Genomic DNA, 23,734 nt, shown 5'->3' with positions numbered 1-23,734 from the left:
ATGTCACACACCACAGCTGTGCTGCCAGCATCGCTTCCCCACACCAGGGCTGGAGCCTGCTCAGCCCCTTTGATCTCAGGTATTGCTACAAATATCTTCAATAAACACACGTTGAAGTAACAGAGAGGGAATCTACAACCCAAACAGCTGCAGGAGGTAATCGGCTTCTGTACAAAGTCAGGTGCACATCGCATCTGCAGCAAGGCAGGGCTGCACTGCTGGCTACAGTGGCTCCTTCTACAGCAGGCAGGAGCCAGACAGAGCCATGTTTCCCACCCTCCCACCCCGCTTTTCTTTCCTCTGATACAATCACACAGACAATATCTGCAGAGCTGGCTGCGAGGGAAGGTATACACAAAGGAACTTGCCCACCTTCCCGAGACAGCCTGGAAAACTCTGATTTCTGTAGCACCATCATGGCAGGAAGGTCCAAAGGCTGACTTACTGAGCCAGAGGTTGCAACTCAATGTATAGATGCAATAGGAGGGATGGGCATTCCACCTCTGCAAAATGCAGCTTAGACTCCTGAGTTGTGGAAAACGCAGATATTTCTTCCACTTGCTTTTTCAGAGCTGGATGAAACGATGCAGAGCATAAAATTGCCACAGGTAAGAAAAACCATCTGAGAGGGCTGGTAAGAGCTGAGCAGGTTGGATCAAGTTGCACTGGCCATGCAATCGCTCCTGTTAGTCAGGTTTCACAGCCTGGGCAAGGGGATGAGAGGGCAATGCTGGGCACAAGGGAAGTTCAGTTCTGCTCTGGCAGGGGACAGAAGCAGTAATCTTGGTTGCTCACACTTTTCCTCAGGCACCTGCAACATCTGCTCTGGAAGCAGCTAGCCAGAGCCTATGGAGTTTCTGTAACATCCAAATCTTTTGCAGGACAATCATATCAGCACTTGGAGCTCAGAGCAGTTTCTGAGAGGCAACCGCAAACCAGAAGGAAAGGAAATTTGGAGGCAGAAGGTCATTGCAGGGACATCCAATGCCTTCCACCTGCTAGCAGCTGAGAGTTGAGGTTGGGGTTTTTCCACAGACCCAAGCCACAAACTCAGGCTTTGTTAGGACAAACGAGGAAACACAGAACAGAGTAGCAAAAAACATATCAATGAGTATACAGCTGCTTATAGGTCTTCATTAAATCCCCTAAAGACATCTCATATGGGTTGACAAGAAGGACAAGACAGTGAGGAGCCTCAGTGCAGAAGAGTGCCTACTTCAGAGAGGTAGTGGGCATTGGGTCCTGCTGGAGAAGAGCATGGGGATTTCACGTTAGAGGAGAGAAAAGGAAAAGAGAAGTTTGGAGAAACTGGAGAAACATCAGAGACCTGTGGGAGGGACTGGGACCTGTACAGCCTGGCCCCAGGCTGGGCGCTGGGCAGCAGAGTGCTGCTGGCACTTCACACTGGGTTCTACATTGTATTGCATGAAAATAACATTTGACAAATCCTCTCATCCCTGGAAGAAAAAAAAAAAAAAGAAAAAAAAAAAGGAAAAGTTTCTCTTTTCCACTACCAACAGTGCTCCTTCTCAGCCAAATAAAACTGCAAGCATTTATAGCTTTATTTTTACGTTGTTGTTTTTGGTAAAAAACGGGAACATGAACTGACCAAAAATAGAAACGCTGCATACTTTTTAGCTTCCCATGCCCAGGATGAACAAAGCACACTAGACAAACAAAAAGAATTTACAGCAGTAAGGGTAAATATCCTTATATCCCTCCCATTTTTGTTTTCAAGACCTATTTAGAAGCAGAGGTAAGACAAACTATTTGTTTAAAAAAAAAATATGATTTTTTAAATGACCACAATGTTCCTTTTAAACTGCACTGAAATACAAGATAAAGACAGGGTACTGAGTGAAAGAGTGCTGATGGCGCTTTTATTGTGTGATTTGCCTTGTTTTTTTCTGAAGTACTTCTTTTTAGCAGATTACCATGTATTTACAGTTAGTGTAATTATATCTAATTACTTAATTAGCATGAATACGTGTAATTACTAACTTCGAATATGTAATTATGTCAGGGCAGCCTGTAATAAATGAGGTTGAAAAAAGCCCTCATTAGGACTCTACGGAAGGACGGCTGCTCCACCCGTGTGGAGAATGCATCCCAGTCCCCTGACTGTGCCAGTCCTGGAAAACACAGAAAGCTCTGGTTGTGTCTGGCAAAAACTTCCACCAAAATCAAACCACTTGCCCCAAAAGTCTTCACAGCACTGGTGGGAACCAAGCATCCACTACTGGGAGGCAGAGAAGGATCTGCAAAGGATCTGCCCCCCAGACTAACCTTCTCCATCAAGGAGGATTCTTTCCTCTCATTTGCGTCTTGCTCAAGACAACCTATTTTGTTGGACAAGAAATATGAGGGAACAGAACTCCAGAACACAGGCATTCGAGTAAAGCTTGGGAGACCAGATCCAAGAACTAATCTGTATCTGATGCGCTGTGCTTATAATTAATTACTACTTAATTACTACTATTAAAGTAAAATAATCATCCAAAATGTTTCTTCTGAAACATTACCAATCTTTCACCACAGAAATCTCCAGCTGCTCATAAATACAAAACTTGAATTTTGCAAATTCACATCCTGAATATCAGAGGATGGATGGTAAGAAGTTGCTGTTACTGCCAAGCCTGCCCGAAAGGACTAATAGCCATCTTCTGGACAGAAATGAAGGTAGACTGGATCACATTTTACATTATCAAAACCTTGACCATAGGTTGAAGCCATGTGGTCCTACACCGTATTTCCTCATCACGTATTCTGTCCACAGCGCTTGCCACAACAAATACCATTCTTCTCTCATCTGCTTATTTCCAAGTACAGAGAGGTGAAAACTCACCACAACCTGTCGCTCCTCCTGCTGACACCCACCAAGCAGATATGCCACTTGGTTTCTCATCCATGTGCAAAAGATGAGGAGGAAGAGACTGTTTCAGCTTAGTCTTCTGAAATCAGTTTGTGGTTGGACTGTCCCCCCTGCCAAGCTCTTTCTTTAACCCTCCATGTAGAGCTGAGGATGGCTGAAACCACTGGCTGCAAACCCTAGTGCTGCCCAGCCTGCCATGGAGTTACAGCATAAAGATGGGGGGAGCATCTTCTCAGAGACTCAGTGCTTCATCATGAGAAAAGAGGGTGGTAGTTTCTTCCGTGGCTCTTTCAGAAGCCCTCAGCCAGGAAGGGAAAGAGGACCCTGAGCCAAGGTTGTCCCTCCTGCTCCTCTAAATCAGGTAGTAGCAGAAAGAGAGTGAGAGACAACCGCAAAAATCCCAGAAAGTCAGAGGTGAGAGCTGGCTCCTGTGCCCTTCATCCCATCGATGAGAAGACAGCACATCCCCAGTGAGGAACAGGTCTCTCTCTCCCTGAGGACACGTTAAGAAGAAGAGCGCACAGGACAGCATCGCACAGCGGGAGCGAGAGGGGCTGCAGCTCCGCGGGCAAGGAGCTGCTCTCCATATTTCAGCTGCAATTCCATTATGCAGAGCTAAGTGGCTGGGAATAAACATCCGTCATCCCTGCGTGATAAGCGATGTTTGCTAGTATAGAGGGTGACAGAAATCTATATCACATCAATGTACTATTAATACTGCATTAAGCATATAGAGTTTGCTCTCCTCATTGCAGCGCGGCAATGGGTATCGGCATGTCCTCAGCCCAGACAACATCCAAGAGCACAGGGATGCTTTCAGGAGGAAGGAAGGAAGGAGAAAAGTTTCATAGTGGAGAGGGAAATTGCTGTAGCAACACCTCAGTGCAAAGGAGAGATGCTGGGTGCCATGGAGCACCTTTGCTCATGGCTGGACAGCAGCTCTGTGGGAGGTGGGTGGCAGGAGAGAGATGAACGCCTGCATCAATACAGGCTCAGCTGGGCATCGAGGCACTCCCCAGCCCAGAGGATTTCTTTCTACAAGTGACAGCAAATGAAGAAATGTTTGTGTCCAAGCCCTGCACAGGAGGAAAGAAAAACCCTCCAGCATGAAAACCATGGGGAGAACATGAGCAACAAATATTCTCCAGCTCAGGTTTAAGCTGAACAGAACACATCAGATCAAACGACCCCCTTACAACAAAAGCTCCCCAAAGCACAGTTAATTTAAAAGGTGAATTATGAAACTCTCCAGCCTCAAGCAAAGCCACCAGTGAAGTCAAAAGTGTTGTCCAAGTCAAGTCTTGGGGACTAAAATACAAAACACACACCAAATCCAACTCTGCCTGAGGTCTCAAAGCCTGGATTTTGTCCTGTGAATGACAAGCAAATCTAAAAAATAAAAGGGCTTTCAGCTTGCCAGCATCCAGCTATGGTTTACCTCTTGCTAGCACCCAAAGGGAGTGCCTGTGTGTGGGGTTTGATTTCAGTCCCACTGCCTTGCAGCCCCAGGAAACCTAGAGCTCAGAGGTGGCAATTTGTCGTGGATTTTCAAGGGTGCAGAGTTGTCAATAGCACTACACCTCCACACTGTGGCACCTTCCACAAGAGAAGTGGCTCCAGATACCACCCTCATGCATCTATGTGAACCCTTCAGACCATAATCAAGTAGCCCTGTGAAACTCTGAGGCCAAATCCTGCTGCAAGCAACTTCCCCTGCAACCCACCCAGCTCTGACAAGCCCCACAGGGCAAATATTCAGAGAAAAACTCAATCCTCTGAGGTTTAATCTCTGGCACCACACAGCTACAACATCAGCCGTGTCTTGCAATGGTCGGCGCATAGATTCAAGAGATTCGAGAAAGCACAGGAGAGGAAGGAAAAAATAAAGCAGCAGAGCCCCCCCCCCCAAGCCATCAGAGTTTGCAAATCATTTTGAGATGAGGTGCTATAGGAAATGTAAAATACATAATTAACGGCACAGAAAAAACCCACTACGTTCAGGTTCTCTGCTCCTGCCTAATCACCGCACTCTTCCTCCCCTCTCTACAAACAGACCAAATTTAGCACACCAAAATGAAAATCAAAGGGAAAGCAGGGTGCATTCACTGGGTACACCCCACTGCTCTGCAAGCAAAGCACGGCGATAACGGCTTGGGCATGGGCTCACAGCACCCGGGAGGGTGCACGGCAGGGGCTGCCCCAGGGACACCTCCACCAGAGCAGCGGCTGTGGCTCCCCGTTCCCTGATGGGAGAAGCGGTGGCCAGGGAGCAGCGTGCTCCTGCTGAGCACTTCACTTAAACGCTGAATGAGTTCCTGCAGGTTGGGAGATCGGCCTCCTCCCTCTTTCCAGGGGCTGTAACGTCTCCTGCACTCATGAGTCAGCAGCAGCCAAGGGGAGAACAGAGGCGACTTTAATGCAGCACTCCCTGCTTCCAGCTGGGCCACAGAGATAGCACAAGTTGGGGGTGGGGGGGGTGGGGTGTCCCCCCCTTTTTTTTTTTTTTGTAAGTTTTTTATATTTTTAGAGTTCTACCTGGAACCCAGACACACCAAAAGGATGAGCAATAGCAGGAGAGGAATGTTATCCAAACCTCCTGCATCACTCGACTTGCATCTCAGAGCTGGTAAGAGGCTGGGAGAAAACTACTGGCTGGCTGCGAGCTGCGTGTTGCGGAGGGCTATATTCGCCACTCGCATGGGAAGCAGTGCAGGACTCCCAGAAAAGCATCCTTTTACCCAGCACTTCCCTTTTACACTCAGAATTCAGAAACACGAAATAGAGAGGACCACCTGATCACCACCTGCTAGTCTAATGAGCCCGGTTCACAACCCAGATTTACATGGGCAAGGTGCAAAAGCTTTACAGAAGCCCATCAAACAAGACATCCAGCACCTAAGCCTCCTGTTCTTTATCTCCACGCATCTGCCCCACCTATGGCCACATGTTCTGAGCTTCTCCCTGGCCTGGCGGGGAGCCAGGGAGACAGCCCCATGGCTGGGAAACTGCTGGAGGAGGAAGGGAAGGCAGGTCCTTTCCCCAGTCAAGCAGGGGTCCCACGCTCCCAGGTGGCTCTCACTCACCCCTGGGACTTCATGCTTGGAGCCAACAAGGCAGAGCCTGGCTTTGAATGGCACTTTCAGGCAAGGGGGGGAAGGTGACTGGCGGGTGGCGGCGGGAGGGTGAAGGGAGGTGAAGGTGAGAGTGGAAAGTCTTCTCTGGAAGCACCTACATGTATGTTGTGATTTCTGAGGCCTGAGATTCACTTTGGTTTCTGGACCATACCAAGACCCACTCCCTTCAAAAACCTCTTTTTCCTCTTTCTCATCCCCTTAACCTCTTGCTCCTCGTCCTCCTTTGCCCACCCCCCAAGCCCATCCCCTGATCCTCGCAGGGGGCTCCGACCGGATCGGGCACTCACACGTGTCTGGCTTGTGGCAGTTGTGACCTTGTCGGAAGTACTGAGGGTTCTCAATGACGGGAATGCGGGTCATGCCGATCACCACCGTGTCCGGGCCAGCATCCAGGGACGAGGGTGTTGTGATACCATGGTTGATGTGGTGGAGGGGACTGGCTGAATCCTCCTCTCCGCTGATCACTGCCACAGGACCTGCAAACACCATGCACATCTGTCAGGCACAACAGGAGAAAGGGGACCCGCGAGACCTGCTGACCGTGCGAATACAGATCACTGCAGGTCAGCAGTGGATCACCACCAGCCCTTGGACAGGACACCTGTCCTAGCACTCCTGGCAGCTGTCCCATCCCCAGGGCTAGTTTCTCCAGGCACTGGAGGCAGGGCAGGGAAAACACCTGAAATTTTCCTTACTGGGTTTGGGCTACCAGGCTAACAATCCTGCCGGGGTTAAGGTAGCTACAGGTGAGACCACGTTACAAGTGAATCCTACACAAAGTCCTCTCTTAGAGCTGTCACAAGATAGATCAGTCACTGTGGTGCCTGTATACCCTGGCGTCACGAGCTTGGCAGAATACATAACTGTGCTTAGACTGGAGAAACATCACCTGTAAAGAAGATCTATTTCACCCAAACCCACTTTCACACCATTTCTCTCGCCCAGTATGTTTCCCATCTTGTTCTCCCTCCTCCAGATTCACCTACGCAGAACCCTTCAGTCAGACCGATACCTACAGGGACCTACAATAGACTGGAGTAGATAGTGCTCAGGTCATGCTGCCCCCCATTACCACAACAAAAGGCAACATCTCCCCCTTAACCTCCTGACCCCAAAAAAGGTCACAGTACCATTAGACAGACAAGGAAATGAGGCAAAGTAATCAGACCCCCAAGATGGGAGCGAAGGAAACCTCCTATCCCTCCACAGACTCTCTAGTGTTCATTAACTGAGTTCACTAGAGCAAGAGCACAGAGGCGGTTTCCCATGGGAGGACCCCTCTGCCACGCTGGCACACCTTAGAGGTCACAGGCACCCAAGGATGGCAGAGAGGAGACACTCCAACAAGATATGGAGAAGGCGGTGCCACAACCTTTAGGCTGAGCTGCAACAAACCCAGAAGATTCCTTCTTCCTTGTCTCCTCTAATTCATCTGCCACCATCTCAACTACTTCTTAACTCCCAACTCCCCATCTGCTGCTTGCTCACAGGACCTGTCACCATTCCCCAGTAGACTGAGAGCTGAAAGTGGTCCCTCTGCGCTGACCCCCATGCAAAGTCCTGAAGTTGCTGCTCCATGAGTAAGGAGCCTCAGCACAGTCCACATGCCTTCCCAAGTCCCGCAGCACCCATTTACGCATTCTGGTCTACCTCCATGGAGAAGGTCCCCAAAACACCAGCACGTTCAAATGCACCCACATCATTCTCCCTTCTGCAGATGACCAGCCAGCAGCCACACTCCGGCTTCTTCAGCCTCCTGCTCCAGCTACGGCTCCTTAACACTCAAGTGCCTGCACGCAAAGGCATCAATGCTCTTATCTTGCCCTAACCAATGGCAGGCAACCATTGTTACCCATAGGTAACGAGAAGTGATGAAGGAAAGAGCATCCATACCTGAGAGCCAAGGCCTGCTTCCCACACATACTTCACAATACTCAGCTGTACCCCAATTTTCAGCTTATGCTTAATTTTATTTTTAGACCTTCTAACTTCAGCCTTTGCTTTCCAGCCAAGGCTGGAAACCTCAGGGGACATCAGGCCTTAATACATTATTCCCCACTTCCATGTATTCTCTACCATCCCGAGGCCCAACCAGCAAACCAACATCACAAACACCTCCATCATGAAGTGAAACCCTCTAATCCATGCTGCAGCCATTCGTGCTATGTAAACACAGAATCCTGAGGAGCTGGGCAATGTGGGGACAGCACTGCAACCTTCCACGAGAACCTCCCTTGCATATTCACATGGGGACAAAAAAATCCACACTCAACTAGAGATGCTGCTTTTCTCCTGTCTGGATGCTACCAGGGGCTACCAGAAGCTCAAGCAAAAATGAGCGGAGACGCTGCACTGAGGCTTCAAACCTATTCAGAGGCACCAGCCTTTTACCTGCATCACATAGAAAATTCCTCTCTCCCATCAGTAATCTGCTTCTAATTGCACAATTACTTTATTATGTAGCACTAGCAACAAAGAGGGGAGTCTTCGAACCATTTTACTCTCCCGAGCTTCTGGGAGGACAGGGTGAACATCAGCTCCATGCAGTCATTCTGCCTGCATTATAAAGGCTGCTCGTTTTTGGAGCTTTGAGTATTGTTTGTTCTTCCAAGTGGGATATAATAAAGTTATTGTGTAATTAGCAGAGTCCTGGCAGCCACGACAGGTGTTTTAGTCACAAGGAAAAAAAAGTCTCCTTTCATTGTGAATTCCTTCTGGCAGGTTCTGGCCTTTTTTTCCTTTGCTCCCCAGGCCCACATGACTTCCAGCTTTTGAGATGCAGAGGCAAAATGCAGCTCTTGCCGCAAGATGCCTCTGTTGGGACTATGCACGCTGTATTTCTCCAAACACAAAAAGCAAACAGGCAATTTTGGTTTGAATGACTTTTGTTCTTTTGTGTTGTCAATTCTTTGCATGCGAACCAGGAGGATTGTGTTATGCATGGCGTGCACATTCCCTCAGCCATACCGTGCACCGCTGGCCAGCCCAGCTGCAGTGGGAAGGGGAGAACTCTGCATTTCAAGGTGCAGTTCACAAAACAAGTCATAAAAATATCAGCTGGTATAGACTGGTGCAGATAATGTGAGGAGATACCAGGAAGATCTCCCTTGCAGTGGAGCAGTGGGAGAGGCTGTTGAAGGCTTATCACTTTCCCTAAGTGGCTGAGGTGTTGCTTCAAAGGAAGGTACCTAATCAGGCAGTGGCATGTGAAAGGCCTCTCTAGTGAATTATATGAAGGTAAGTCTTAATTCTCCCCTGCTTTGAGAGCAGAAATCGCACCTTTGTGACAGGGAGCAAAGAGGACATCTCCTACAGCATTAGTACTGGAGGGAGATAGTTGGTTTCAGAATGAGCTATGGGACAGAGGTCAGGTTGGCACAGACCCTGCTAGGGACATACCCCTCGGGGGCTCACAGAGCCCTGCTAGCACTTAACCCTTGCTGTTCCTGCTTGCACAGCACTTCCTCATGCTTAAGGAACACAGATCAGGGCAGTGTCCTGCTGGCACAGGCAGGTTAGGACATGGCTACATCTAAAACAGTAGGGCATGCTCAAGGAGGTCAGATACTTGTGAAACTAAGTACAGCCAGCATCTACTACCCAATGGTCTGATGGCAATTTCCTTGCCAATGAACAGATCCAGTGTCACCTTCTTTACACACCACAGGTTTTTTTCTGCAGCTCACTTCTTAGGAGGACTTTCTACATGCATTATCCCCAGTTTCATAATCCAAACCTGTCCAAGACCTATAGGGTAAGAAGTAACCATATCTCAGCTGATCCACAGTTGCAATCTCGTTCGCCAACAGAGTCCTGTGAATGAACTTTACCTCTTACTCATCCAGCTGAAGTCAATGCTACCAAGATGAGCCATTTACAATATACACCAACTCTCAGAAGCTTCAGAGCCAAACTGATGCTCCATGATAATCTCTACCCCTACCCATTTCTGCAAAAGTGGGAAACCTCAAGAACTGCCAAGACAGTTACAGTCCTGCCACCACAGGGAGAGTACAGCACATGAAGTAGATTCTACCCTTGCAATAATCTAGGGACAGTTTACTGCCTGACTTGGGTCACACCAGCCCCACACAGCGCTGCAGCCTGGGCCGGCTGGGCATGAGCCGCCCGGGTGGCCAAGGAGGCCAGCAGCGCCCGGCTTGTGTCAGACACAGCGTGGCCAGCGGGGCCGGGGCAGTGACCGTCCCCCTGCGCTGGGCACTGGTGCGGCCGCCCCTCGAATCCTGGGGTCAGCGCTGGGCCCTCACTGCAGGGGGGACACTGAGGGGCTGCAGCGTGTCCAGAGCCGGGCAGGGGCTGGGGAAGGGGCTGGGGCACAAGAACCATGGGGAGCGGCTGGGGGGGCTGGGGGGGGTCAGCCTGGAGAGGAGGGGGCTCAGGGGGGACCTTATCGCTCCCCACAGCTGCTACAAGGGGCTGCAGCGAGGGGGGTCGGTCTCTTCTCCCAGGTCACAAGTGATAAGACAAGAAGAAATGGCCTCAAATTGTGCCGGGGGAGGCTTAGATTGGGGATTAGGAAAAATTTCTTCACTGAAGGGGTTGTCAAGCACTGGGACAGGCTGCCCAGGGAGGTGGATGAGTCACCATCCCTGGAGGTGTTTAAAAAAGTGTAGGTGTGGCACTTAGGGACATGGTTTAGTGATGGACTTGGCAGTGCTGGGTTAACAGTTGGACTCTATGATCTTAAAGGTCTTTTCCAACCTAAATCATTCTGTGATTCTACGACTGTATTTCCAGGTCCTGAAAAAAAATCAAAATAAATCACATTCTCAAGAGTCCTAAGGAACACATCTGATGGACGCAATGCACTAGCTTTCAAGTTTTCAGAAATGTTTCTGAAGATGATAGGCACTCAGCTGGCACTGACTATAACACACCATTTAGCAGACTCATCCCAATGTCCTCCACAGGATATAATTGGATTACAGATACTTTACAGCTGAGGACTTCTCCAAATTTCTGCTCTTAACTCTTTTTTTTTATGAGGGGAGAAGTGTAGAAATCTGGACAACATTATCTCCTACAACACAGTCATGGCTCTTTATCACTTTCATTCTTTCGTTCCTATCTCTTCTGGCTGGTCACAGCTGAGATCCAGTTCCCTCTAAGCACATGGCCACGCTGTTGCCCCTCAGAGACTCAGACAAGTGCTGGACTCACTGCACAAGCCTGACACAAACTTCAAAAACATTATCGATATGAAGCAGTCACTGATCACTTTTATAGCTCTGACACTCAAAATACATACTGCCATTAGTAACTCCTGGAAATAAAGCAGCTACCGCAGCTTCAACTTTTTAAATCTATCTTGGCAATAGCATATTTTTTTTGCTGTTAAGTAGGTAAAGAGGTTGAGTTTTCTGATGTATAATGCTGATGAATGGCTTTATTTGGAAGAACTCTCACCGGCTTCAGCAGAACATTTTCCTGGTAAGGTTAAAGGGAAAAATGGAGTAAAATGAAAAAGAGAGTACAGATTTTAAGATTTAGGTTTACCTTCCACTTGACAGAGAAAAAGGCAGAGGGACACAGAGAAGGAGCCAGTTTTGTACTGCAAAAATGCAGAGTAATAGTCAAGGGTAGCCTGGGGTAATTCCTGATATATCATCCTATGATCTTAAAACACAATCTAAAACATTTTGGAGCTCCCCTGATACTTAAAACCTGAACAGTGATGCACTAGCTGTTTCTGTGAATAGCTCAGTCTGTGTTACGGACAAGTGGATATTAACTAGAAAAGGAGTCTATTTGTTGATACTTCAAGAAGCCTTCATACGTTCTGAACATCAGACATGTTACATCTATATTCTGAAAGGCTTTTGATGGCTCTCCTCCCACCCAAGCAGGAGCCTCATCGGCCAGCAGCATGCACACTGTCTGCAAGGACAGAGTTCAGCTGTTCTCCATGCTAAGCCCATGCAGTGTTCCTGCCAGGGAAGCAACGTCAGCAGCAGTGGAGCCACAGAGCTGTGGGGAAAGGCTGGGGAGATACTAGGGCTGCCCAGGACTACTACCCCTTGGTGAAGAGGCGGTCAGCCCCTGCTCCAGCCCAGCATTACAGCCACTGCCAACCTGCCCCTTTGCAACAACCATGGGAGAGTCAGCCACCACAACCAGAAAATGAGGATCAACATGAATCTGATGTTAACCAAAGAGCAGCGAGGCAGCTTGAAAACGTTGCTTTGGGAAACATCACAAGGAGAATGCTGTTCTCCCTTCCCTCCCACAGCTCCTTTACAGCCAACTCCTCTTTCCCAAGACGCACGCCTCGTTCAAACACCACTGTTCCTGGCCTCACCTCCACCCTCTTTTTCTTCCCCAGCCTCCCAGTTAGGCTATGTTCCACCCATCCCAGCAATATTCCAACTCTTCTTGCCTTGCATTCATCCCGATATTATCATCTCTGCAAATATTGAGCAAATACTCTTCCAGATTGCCCCGAAGTCTCTGCTTTTCAGAAAATCTGCTATCGTTCTCTACTTGGCACTCTTTCCTGTGGCTAAACTGGAGTTTGTCTTGGTGTTTTCCTTCACCTCCTTGTTCTTCTGGAAGCTCTGTGAACTAGGACATACCTTTTAGTCCATGTCTTGAATCGCCTGGTTCATTCACAGTGTTATATGGACAACTTGTAACTTAAGAAAAATAAAGCAAATAATAACAAATAGCTTAGGGAGCCCCTGTTTGCATGATCATATCATAATGGTAAATTATTTATCAAGGCTAAGAGCTATACTTTCTGATAAAATGTAGGCTCAGGAATATAGGGTACTTCATAAATAACCACAGATTAGAGAAGGTAATGGTCACTTCACAGACATCCATAACATAATGAATGCCCCAAAGCAGACAGGTGAAGAAACAACAAAAATTCCAGCTTGCTATCACAGTAACCTCTCCAAAGCAACAAAAATGATTGAAGGTGTAGGAAACATGACCTCCAAGGGAAAACTGAAAGAATTATGCTTTGTGTGGAGAGGAGAAGACTGAAAAGACACGTGATAACAGCCTTCAAATATGTAAAAGGTTGCAGCAAAGAGAAATGTAATAGCTGTTCTCCATGTCCACTGGGGATAAAACAAGAAATAATAGGTTTAAATTGCACTGAGGGAGATTAGGGTTTGAATGTTTCCCCTAATGCCTAGCAGTATGGATGGCTGAGCACTGGAACAGATAACCCAGGGATGCTGCAGGGGCTCAGCCACTGCTGAGCTGGGAAGGGAAAGGTTAAAGAAACTTCTTTCAAGGACAGCTTAGCTACAGGGCCTGACGCTGCTCAGAGCCCTCCCAGGCTGCAGCACTTTTCACATGCATCCAAACAGCCCTCTGCAAGGAGCACTCTTCTCTTTTTGATGCTTCCAAAGAAACTCCAAGCAGGGACATCACCAGCGCTGCTGACCGCATTGGGGCAGCATCTGAGGCACTGTGGGTGCAGCACTGGACAGGGATGGGGTTATGGTCTCTCCAACATGGTTTCGGAAAGGACAGCGCCGTCCACATCCCAGGCCACATGCTGAGGACAGAACCCGAGTCTGCTGAAGCAGAGTGTGATGTGACGAGTGCTGCAGGGCAATCCTTCCCTCACCACCCATGGCTCTGGGAGCTGTTGCTCAGAACACCATTTTTTCATCAAGAACAATCACTGCAAGAGCTAATTGTACCATCCACGTTTGTCTGTGTAATAAAAAGGAGCCATATAATTAACCTACTTAATTAAGAACTGTATATGACCCATAACTAGAAAAAAAAAATGCTCTCCTAGTAAAGTGGGTCACCATACATTGTATAGCAAGCACTGAAGCAGACCTCATTAAACTCCAATATATATTATATATAAAATCCCCTCTTCCTCTGACTTTAAACCTCTGTTGACGCTTCCATTATTTCCCTGATCTTAATCTTAAATGCTGTTCTTCAAAGGGCCACATCACCGACTGGCAAGTAGATAATTCCAAGGCCAGATCTCTCAGCCTAGCTTTACAACTCTGAGCTATACGTACACACATACCTGCTTATTTTTAATGCAGATAGAAAACTAACCCCCAAACTTCAGCTTATCAGGAAAACAAACAAATAAAAAAAGTTTACAAAAATCCAAACCTTTTGCTGGAGCTGAAATCAAACCATCCCTCCGGGCTGATCTCTGCACCAGCAAGGAAGGGAACTGAAACTCATAAAACAGTAAGCGAAAGCACAACAAATACAATTAAAAATCTAGCCATGCTCAGAGCGAGATTGCATTTACTGTCTCATAAAGAGAGCCTCGTCCTGTCAGGCAAACAAAAGGAAATCAATTTGTTAATTTTTATTGGCAGATGTGGGCACGCGGCCAAGTCAGTGCTCGGTGCCTACACAGGACCTGCTTGGAGCCAGACTGCCGTGGGCTCCAGCCCATCCCCGGCCCTCCTGCAATGGGAAGCAGCCACTTCTCCTCATCCTCAGGGTCCCCAATCCAAACCAGAGGACGGCCCATCACATGGCGCCTCTTCCCCTGAGCCACAGCAGACCCCTCACTCACACAAAACACTGGGCTTTAACTGGAGAGCTCCTAATTCCAGCTTTGTCCAGTACGTTTGCTTTGTCACCACCACTTCAACCAGGTCCAAGCAGCTTTTCCCACAGCAGGTTATCCCTGCATCCTTGTACAAATCCTACAACACACCATGGGAGCTGGAGGGTATCACTGCAGAGGCCAGCCCATACAGCACAGCTCTGGCCCAAACCATGCCGTGGCCAGCTGCGGAGCCTGCAAAGGTGCCCACCCCTCCTGTGCCATGCCCCATGGGGCACAGTCTCCCCCATCAACTTTTTGAGGAAACAGAACATATAAGTCGTCACATCTTTCAGCTATGCAGGCAGATGAAGACTCTGAGAATGTAAATTTGAGCTCTCAAAGGGGTCTACTCCAAATCCTCAGCTTCCAGCCCCTCCAGCAGCAAAGGCAGGAAAAAATGGCCAAGCAACAATCCATTTTCCCCTCTCCTGAATGAGATGGTGTGTTTGGGGCCCTAACTATCTCAAGGAGGTGAAGATCCAGGTGAACTTTGGGGTGAAAGGGAGTGAGGGACAGGCCTGAGGGCCTTGCACCCACCACCACTCGGGTCAGACACATGGCTGCCCACCCTGCTGCCACCTTCCACCCTCTATAAATTGCAGATACATTATTGTATAAAGAAGGACTGGCAGATCCACATTCAGTGGGCAATCCCTACACAGGTGATCCTCACAGCACCTTCCCTTCCCAATGAAACAGTCTGCTGAAATACTGCCATTTACAAAAGCCGCTTTCCCTTTTTAATATTGACATTTCATTCTCTCTCCTGATTTTTTCAGGTGTTCACAGGGCAAGAAGGTAGCTCTTGCTGCAAAAAGGGATGTGTCAGGGCAGAGGGGCTTTGGCAGCCCTGTGCATCTTCCCTTTGCCTATTCCAGCCTCCAGTCATCCTGGTAGTGCCAGTATGGAGCATCATTCCAATCTCATTGTGGGCAGAGGATCCCCAAACCTCCCTCGCTCCTCCCATGTCCTTTCCTTCCCCCACTTTCCAAGTTTATTTATTGAGATCAGACACCAATCCTATAAGCACTCACACTCAGGAATGGAAACATTAAGATCAAATCATATAAAATATAAAGTCAATGCATATGATGGCACAATTGCATAAATCCAGCAGAACAAGCAACAGAAAATGCTTACAGTAAAAATGACGAGACAATCTCATAATTAAAAAGGGAGGAATCTGACAAGCCAGGGCCATGTGTGACAGCAAAGCCAGCCAGCACCCACAGGAAGGCAAAGCAGGAATTTTTATATCTGGGCTTAAAGCTCCTGGCCCAGCAGTACCAAACCTCTTCAACTCAGAAAGCGTATAACCAGGAAAAGGACAGCAAACGGGGCACAGGGGTAATCAGAATGTTTTAGATTCAGCAACACAAGGATCTGCTGACTCTTTAAGTATCAACAAGTTAACACTTTCTCCTGTATAACAGAGGATGAATACTGTGAAGCCACTGTGTTTGCCAATAGGAAAAGGTTTTCACCACTAAGGTCAGGTGAAACAACTACCTAGTAGCACAGAGAACAGGAAAGGAAGAAAAGTATTTTATTCAATTGTTGCTGCACAGAGAAAGATAGCATTTCATCTGGTGATGCTGGTGCTGGCATTCAGACCATCCCCAGTCACCTTCCGCCATTCCCACCACCTGGCTTCCCCCATTTGGTGGTCACAAGCCAGTTTTTCCCATTGCTAGGCATGCATTCTCCCCATGGAACGTGAGGAGCCAGCTGAGTTCCAACACATCCAACCTTGCAGACAAACCTCCTGAGATGGCATCTTAGCATGGCAGAGCCAGCACCAGCAGCTCCCAGAGCAGAGAAACGCACACCTGGATGAGGCAGAAGTGAGCAGAGGCACCCAGGGAGGCAGCATCTCTGTGCGGCCAAACTCCCTGCATGGTCCCCCTGCAGCCCTCCTGCTCCAGCCCTAAAGTCAAGTCTCAGAAATGGCTGGTGGGGCAGGATGGGGGTGTTGGTGGGTACTGGATATTCAATGAGACATCAAAACAAAGTCCCTGTTGCCTTATCTCCCCTGCACAAGGCCATCATTTCCATCCCTCTTTATGGGATCGTCTCCATTTGAAGCCAAAACCTCATTTTCTTCCCCCAGGTCTCCATCATCTCACTGCACTCAGTGCCAGAGCTGGGCACCATCCTACCTGTCCCAGATCCTCTGCTTATTACTGTTGACCATTTTGGCCCCATTCTTCCTGTTGACTAGAGATTTGCCTCTTAGTTTTTTCCAAAGTCACCAAGCTGTCACCTCGGGGGCACCTTGAACTCTGGAGCGGCACAGGCTTTACGAGGCGAGAGCTGGGCAGCGGCTGGGTAAAGGCCTCAGCAGCACCTATTAATCTCTTGGCTCACTCATCCCTATCACAGACACACCGTAAAAATGATATAAGCATTTCATTCAAACGGCACTGCAGAGGGAGTGGGGAAGAGCACAGGGCCGATTGATTTCCAGTATGTCTGCTCTTTACCTTCAGGTATAAATACAACAGCAAAATCAATCGGAATAACATCATATCAGCTTTCTAATCTCTTCTGTTTGCAAGACGCGCTTTATATACTGCGGCGTTTCCTACAGCTTGTCTACAGGAGGCCCCAGCACCTCCACACCCCCCACCCTGCCCGTGCGCAGCCGCTTCCTCACTCTCAGCCCCTCCAGGGCGAAGCTTCAGGATCTGCAGTTCCAAACCACAGCTCTTCCCCTGCTCTGTGCGGGAGGTGCCAAGAGGTCTCCCAAAGCAACGCACCTCATCCGCATAACAGCATCGCTAACATGCACTCGCAACCCCCTGGGTCACGTTAACACCTGCTAAAAGGGAGATGCTCGCTCACTCACATCCCTTCCCAAGCGGATGGCGGCTTGCTCAGGGTCAGTGGGTACCCGGGCATGCTCAGGTCTGCTGTCAAGCATGCCGACGGGGACAGTCCCATCAACACAGGGATACAGGCAAGGCAGTAGCAGCCTCTGCTTTCCCCACATCCTCAGGACCCCATGGCTCTATTCACCCATGGGCTCATATGTGGCCCTGGTGGCATTTCTCCTCCTTGTGAGCATCCAGCACCCAGAAGCCAAGTGACCCTGCACAAAAACCCAAGCCCAGAGCAGGGCTGCCTGCTCAGCACTGAGCAGATGCATTTCCTTTCTGCTTTTCCAATTTACCTTCAGCCCAAGGCTTTTATCCTTTCTCCTGGCCACCTGCCACCCCACCGCAGAGCGAGACTGTGACAAACTGATAAACATTTTCCCTGAGGCCTTGCTGGAGTGAACGTGTGAATGTGAATGCAGCGTGAGGCTGGGGAAAGGGCTGCCTGGCAAGGCGTCAAAGGGCTGTCTCCTGCAAACTCCAGCTCAGCACCGAGGCGATGCTCTTCCCCACCTCAAACCCAACCTTGGCTGAACAGCTGTAAGATGGAGGGGAAAGCAGAAGTGGTTTAAGCTACGTCTCAGTTTTATCCTGCGATTCAGCCAATGAAGAACATGCACACAGTGTGCATTAAGCCCGTGGCAACTGCATCGCCTTCAACACTGTGGCCAGCGTTGGGTGAAAGCTTTAGGATGTGGTATCCAACCCACTCAGCATGGAGCTCCCATAGCACAAGGGGGCCACCAGTGATGTCTCTGTGCAGGGCTCCATTGGCAGCTCCACCACCAGCATGTCCAACCCACTGCTGGATCACTGATCTGAACCATGAATGTGATGCTGCAGTAACCTGCATCTGTGCCAGAAAATACTAAAAAACAGCAAGAACCACCGAAGGTCTCAGAGACAACAGCTAGGACCACTACGGCCCTTCTGCCCAAGAGTTTTCCTGCCTTTTGCCAAGACTGGCACCCAACTGTGCTTAATAAACACCACCCATGGAGAGAAAGCCCTGCCAGCAGCAGCTCAGCAGCACAAGCCAGGGCAGCAGCACACACTCTCCACCAGCCAGGACCATCACACACTGAGGGCAAGCATTGGGCATGTTTCTCATTAGCTCCTTGCCCGGGTCCACCAGCTGCCTCCATTCCCCTCCCACTGTTCCCCTTCCCATGCCTTGGCCACTGCAAGATCAGTCTTGGGTCATCTTGATCTACCTGGAAAGCTTAACCACCATGAAAACAAACTGCTTGTCCTCTGGCTCCAATCTCTCACAGAAACCAGCGCCAATGGAAGTGTCACTATCAATTTCATAATGTTATTAGATAGATGTAAAACTGGGCCAAGTCCCATATTCCTGACGGGCCATCAAAGGGGTGGGGATTATGGGTAAGGAGACAGGCAGCCCTGGCAGGAAAGGCAAAGGCTCCGGATCAATTAGCCTGATGAGGCTACCTTCCAGCCACATCACTTTGTGCTGACACCAGTGCCTTCTCCCCAGAGCCCAGCCGCCCACCCTTGCACCAAGAAGGTTTATTTTTTCCAGTGGTAACCGGAGCTCCTTCAAGCCCAGGGAGCTGTGCGTCCCCCTCCAAATATCCAATTTATGAGACTCCCAAGACAGAAGGATTTTGATATCATTACAGGACATCAATTTTCAAGCTTCCTTATTTTGGTTTAATATTCTGTCAAGATTAAAATGAAATATCATGCATTAAAAAATATAAATAAATGTCCCTCTCTTCATTGCTCAGCAGTTTCAACTGGAAGGAGCACACAAAATGTAAAGTACCTGGTACAACACATGGTTTGTCATTGCTCTGTGTCTTTCCTCTTGGTTTTCTTTCAAGATCCTACTTGGACCATGAAACTAAACTGGTCAGTACCACCATCTGATTCTCATGCAGTAATTAATAATGCTTGTAATTTTTCAAACTAAAATAGTTTTCAGTTGTTGCTTTTTTGGTCAACTTCTGACCTTTTTGCTTTAAATGGAATTTTTGTGAAAACATCAAGCATTGAGGTGACAGATGTCACTGGACTAGGTTCACTTCCAGCAGACACCCCACGTGCCCAGTCCCTGCCAGCAAGCAAGCGACTGCATTCACTCAGGGTGAGAATTTGTAGACCCAAACTTAAAGTCAGACCTTTGATGCTTACTTTCAGCCCAAAACATAAATCCTTACATGGATAAAAAATAATAAAAAAGTCCTTGCAACCATAGTTTGGTTTAGTCCATGCACAAAGGCAACGGAAATTTAAAACTTGTGCCTCTCAGAAAGACAATTCTTTTGTTTTTTCCCCTCCACAGCCCTCCTTGAGATGATCTCCAGCAGCGATATCAGTCTCAGATTTATTCTATCCCAAGATAAATAGTGTGTTGCTCACAGAATCAAAACATATTTAACTTGTATAATGGTTTAAATCCTGAATCTGTTCCCACAATATTATGAGACTCTTCTCGAATATCAATTCCATGTCAGAAATATCCACAAACAAACAAACATTTTTTCTTTCACACTGAGAATTTGGGAGAGGAAGGGATGCTGGGCTTTGGGCAGCTCTGGTGCTCCCCAGCCCATGATGCTCACACCAATAACGGTACTGCAGGTGTGGAGCTTTGCTGCAAGTCCTGGGATCAACATTTGTTAAAGTGAACATCACTAAAGAAATGAGGTTTTGCAGGTTTTCAAGAAACCTTTGTAGACTTCACAGGGTAGGGGGGAAGCCCTTGATGTTCTCTAGACAGAACTGATTGGAAAGGGACTGATGCCTTTTGGCTCAACTAATACCCGCTGCAACATCAATACGCTGGTGTTTTCCAGGATGTCATGCCTGAGTCAAATTTTATAGTCTTTGGTCATAAAGGTGATGGCTTTGTTTAAAAGTCACAGAAGTGGCTCCTATATAAAGGCTCTGAAATTAAAGCTTTCTGGGAGCTGACAGCTCATCTGCAAAGGGCATCACTGGTTTGGGGTTTCCACCTCCTTGCTAGGACCCTCATCAAGTCTGAGACGGGTTTTGTGAACGGGGGGATGAAATAAGCAGGGGATAAAAGGCTGGGAGATGAGGAAGGGGACAGATAACAACTCCCTGCTCAGACAACTTGCTGCATTGCTGATCCACCAGCTCAAACAACCCCTTTAATAAATTAGAGAGCTATTCATTGAAATGGCTTCCTCTGTCCCCATGCTGCCAGTTAATCTGTAATTCAGATAGATCAGTCAGAAGGCAAGAGTCCAACACATAAAATGATTAATTCCTCCAAGGCTTGGGGAAATTTCCTTTTCTAAACAGCGTAGCACGCTCCCCTCCTCACCGGTGAGCTACAGGCGTAGACGTGGCTCCCATCAGAGGTCAGCAAGGAACGCCACTTGCATTTCAATACAGGTGCTAGCAAACGCATCGCCTGTCACCGCCGTCGCTGGGCTGGCAGTCTCAGGGTGGGAGCTCTGCCACAGCCCTTGCCAGGAGCTTGTCTTGCACCTCCCAGCACCTTCCCGCTCCACAAGTCCTCCAGCACTTAGCTAGAAATGCTCGACCTCCTGCCACCCTGTCAGCCTGACACCAACACTTTTCAAGATGAGAGTTTCTATGCAGCAAGAGTGTAAATTGTCAATTAAAGGAAGCAGGCTGGCCTGCAGAAATACAGCATCTACTGATTCCAGGTGAGAAACAAGCAGCTGGTGCCCAGCATGAGTGTGGAGGCTGGGGCAGAGCCTCATCTCCCAGCTCCCCCAAGGGGAATCATCCCCCAGATCCACCTCCGTCCGTTCTTTACAACCAGGACGCTGGCCTTTGGCTGGAAGACACCAGTGAAACAGAGCAGCTTCAGAAAATAAATGAAAGGTGGGAGTTAACCAGATGGACACACTGCAGCGGGTGGTTGTGGAATGGGGACAAGTCATATGAAGCTCCACGTGAGACCAGAGGCACCTGAACATGGTGCCAGCCCTGCAAGCAGCAGAATCAAAACAACTACATTCCTATAGCAAGGAGAGAGGCATGAAGAAGGGGAAAACCCTGCTAAAAAGGACTTGTGAAATAATGCAAGAGATTGGGCATCACAACAGTCACCCTGGGCATGGCCTGACAATACGAAGGGACATTAAAGCAGGACCTTTAGACTCCCTCTTTGATTCTGCTGGTTCTTGTAACCTCAGCCACCGGTTTTTAAAGTATGAGCAGAAAAGCCATCACCAGCCAAACCTCTGTCTCCCTACGTGTATTCCACATCCTACCCCCAAGATACTTCATCAACATCCCAAAGGCAGGTGGGAGGGAAGCTGCCTCGCATTAGCCTCCGAGCCACAAGGGCAGAGAAAGACAGGGCGTTCTGCATTTACCTCGGAGACTAAGCACTGCCTCCCTGCTCTACACCCCATGCCCCAGAACACATCCCTTGCTTGATGGCTTTGTAGCTCACAAGAGACACAACAACACATCCACACTGGGAAACCAGACCTGAAGGCACGTGGAGGTCAAGCGACTTCTCCATCTGCACTGCCAAGGGAGCAGGAAGGAGAGAGTGGGATAAACAGCATCCTCACCCACAGCAGGATGATGAGGGGAAAAATAAAGAAAAAAAAGAAGTGAGCTTGCACAAGGCTGGTAGCTTTCTAGTTGGCAGTAGCATGGACCTGCTGAGCATGAACAAGCCATGTACCCCTTGCACCAAGCCTGCTGCAACCTGCCCACCCTACAGCAGACCCTGTCAAACCCATTCCCAAACTGACCTGCCTGAAGGCACCCATCGGGCTGGTAGCACCCTATGGACCATGGTTTGAGTGTGCAGGCAGCACAAGCATGCAACCAGAAAGCAGCATGAGGCAGTGAGAGCTGTGGTGGCAGAGGCACCTGGACCACAACGAAGACCCTTTCTAGAAGCAGCTATCAAGTCTCTGCAGAAGCAGTGAATGGAACCACTTCTCGTGCTACCTCCCAAGGAAATCATCGCTGCCGTTACACAGACACAATTATGTCTCCAGAACCTTTTAACCACAGCTCTTTAGGGCTGAGGGAGTTGATAGAAATTTAGTTACAGGGCTGACATCACTTAGCTGGGTAGAGACACTGGCACTGAGTCAGTGGCTGTGGAGGGATCACAAAACAAAACTAGTGATGGGGGAAGTCCTAGGTGATGCCAAGGCAGCATCTCCTGGGGGACCCACCCTTACTCCCTTGACAGTATACCACAAAGGCCAGGCCATTTTCTCATCTTATTCTTTTAGAACTTCCTTTTAAAGAAAACGAAAATAGTAATATATGTGGACTGCCTGTTTTCCTTTGGCTGTGTGCTCTCCTCTAGAGGGGACCACCACTCAGAGATGGATGGCTGCACGTGCATGTCAGCCACGGCAGGGCAACGCAGAGCAACATAAGGGTGTCTCGTACCCAACACCCTCAACTCTCTAGGTAGCCCTAAGCAATGCCAGGATTTGAGCACTGGGCAAACGAGAGCACAGGAACACAGCTTGGCCCTCAGTCTCTCAGACACCTTGCCAAATCCATGTCCGGAGCAGAGGGATGCAGGAAGCTCTTACTGCGGGACCCTTGAACTGTATCACAGAGCCCTCTCTGAGCTTGGCAGAGCCAGCCGGGGGCTGCTTTATCATATCTGCCATCTGCTTGTTTGCTTTGCCATCCTCTGCTCCTCCTGGCTATGCTCAAAGACTCCTACCTGTTCTCAGAAAGCTTTGCTGGGTCTCAGTAAACAAACTACAGGCAGGGACAAGAATGGGGAGGGTGAAGGCAGGGGAAGGGGGTAGAGAAGAGAGAATCAAAATTTAATTAAAGACACTTTTGCTTCAGGGCCTCTGAAAATTACAAATTCATGAATCTCTCACTAAATGCCCTGAGCGGTTGTTATGCCAGGCTGCCTACCAGTCCCACCACAAGGGCCATAAAGTGCAAGTACACAGCTCGTCAGCTCCCTCCCTCCACCCTGCAACATCAGGCAACCTTGAGCAGCCTATCAAGCCCCTGACAAGTGTTTCTACAAACAGGAGCTATCAATCTGCAGCCCATTAGTGACACAGTGCAGGGACATGCTTGTTTTGTTTGGAGCCATGGCACAATGAGAGGTGGAAGAAGGATGGGATGTAGAGTAGAAGCACCGAGTTCTCCAAAAACATATTCTCTAATGAGACTGGCCAAAGAACTGGCATAAACCAAGAGGTAGATCCAGAGGGACTTCTGCTAGCCAGTGTCCATCTGAGGGCACTATAAAGAAAACCCATCTTCTGGTAATTCCCTAATGAACCAGCCCAGTATTTTCTTCTGT

At 48.6% G+C, this 23,734-nt stretch overlaps 1 protein-coding gene across 5 annotated transcripts in view; it reads right to left on the bottom strand.

The window, feature by feature from the left end:
• Window positions 1-23,734, bottom strand: part of NTRK3 (neurotrophic receptor tyrosine kinase 3) — a 233,977-nt gene that overhangs the window by 107,590 nt on the left and 102,653 nt on the right. For all 5 annotated transcript variants that reach the window (XR_008823080.1, XR_008823081.1, XM_056346662.1 and 2 more), the window contains exon 12: window positions 6,294-6,482. Coding sequence is in view for 3 of the 5 variants with exons in the window: in XM_056346662.1 (XP_056202637.1) it covers window positions 6,294-6,482 (189 nt within the window). In the remaining 2 variants the exon portion in view is untranslated. The remainder of the gene's footprint in view (window positions 1-6,293; window positions 6,483-23,734) is intronic.

This window comes from Falco biarmicus, chromosome 7, assembly GCF_023638135.1.
Source record: "Falco biarmicus isolate bFalBia1 chromosome 7, bFalBia1.pri, whole genome shotgun sequence".
Taxonomy (NCBI): domain Eukaryota; kingdom Metazoa; phylum Chordata; class Aves; order Falconiformes; family Falconidae; genus Falco; species Falco biarmicus.
The sequence above is the reverse complement of the archived record's forward strand: the minus strand, read 5'-3'. Positions and strand labels throughout refer to the sequence as shown.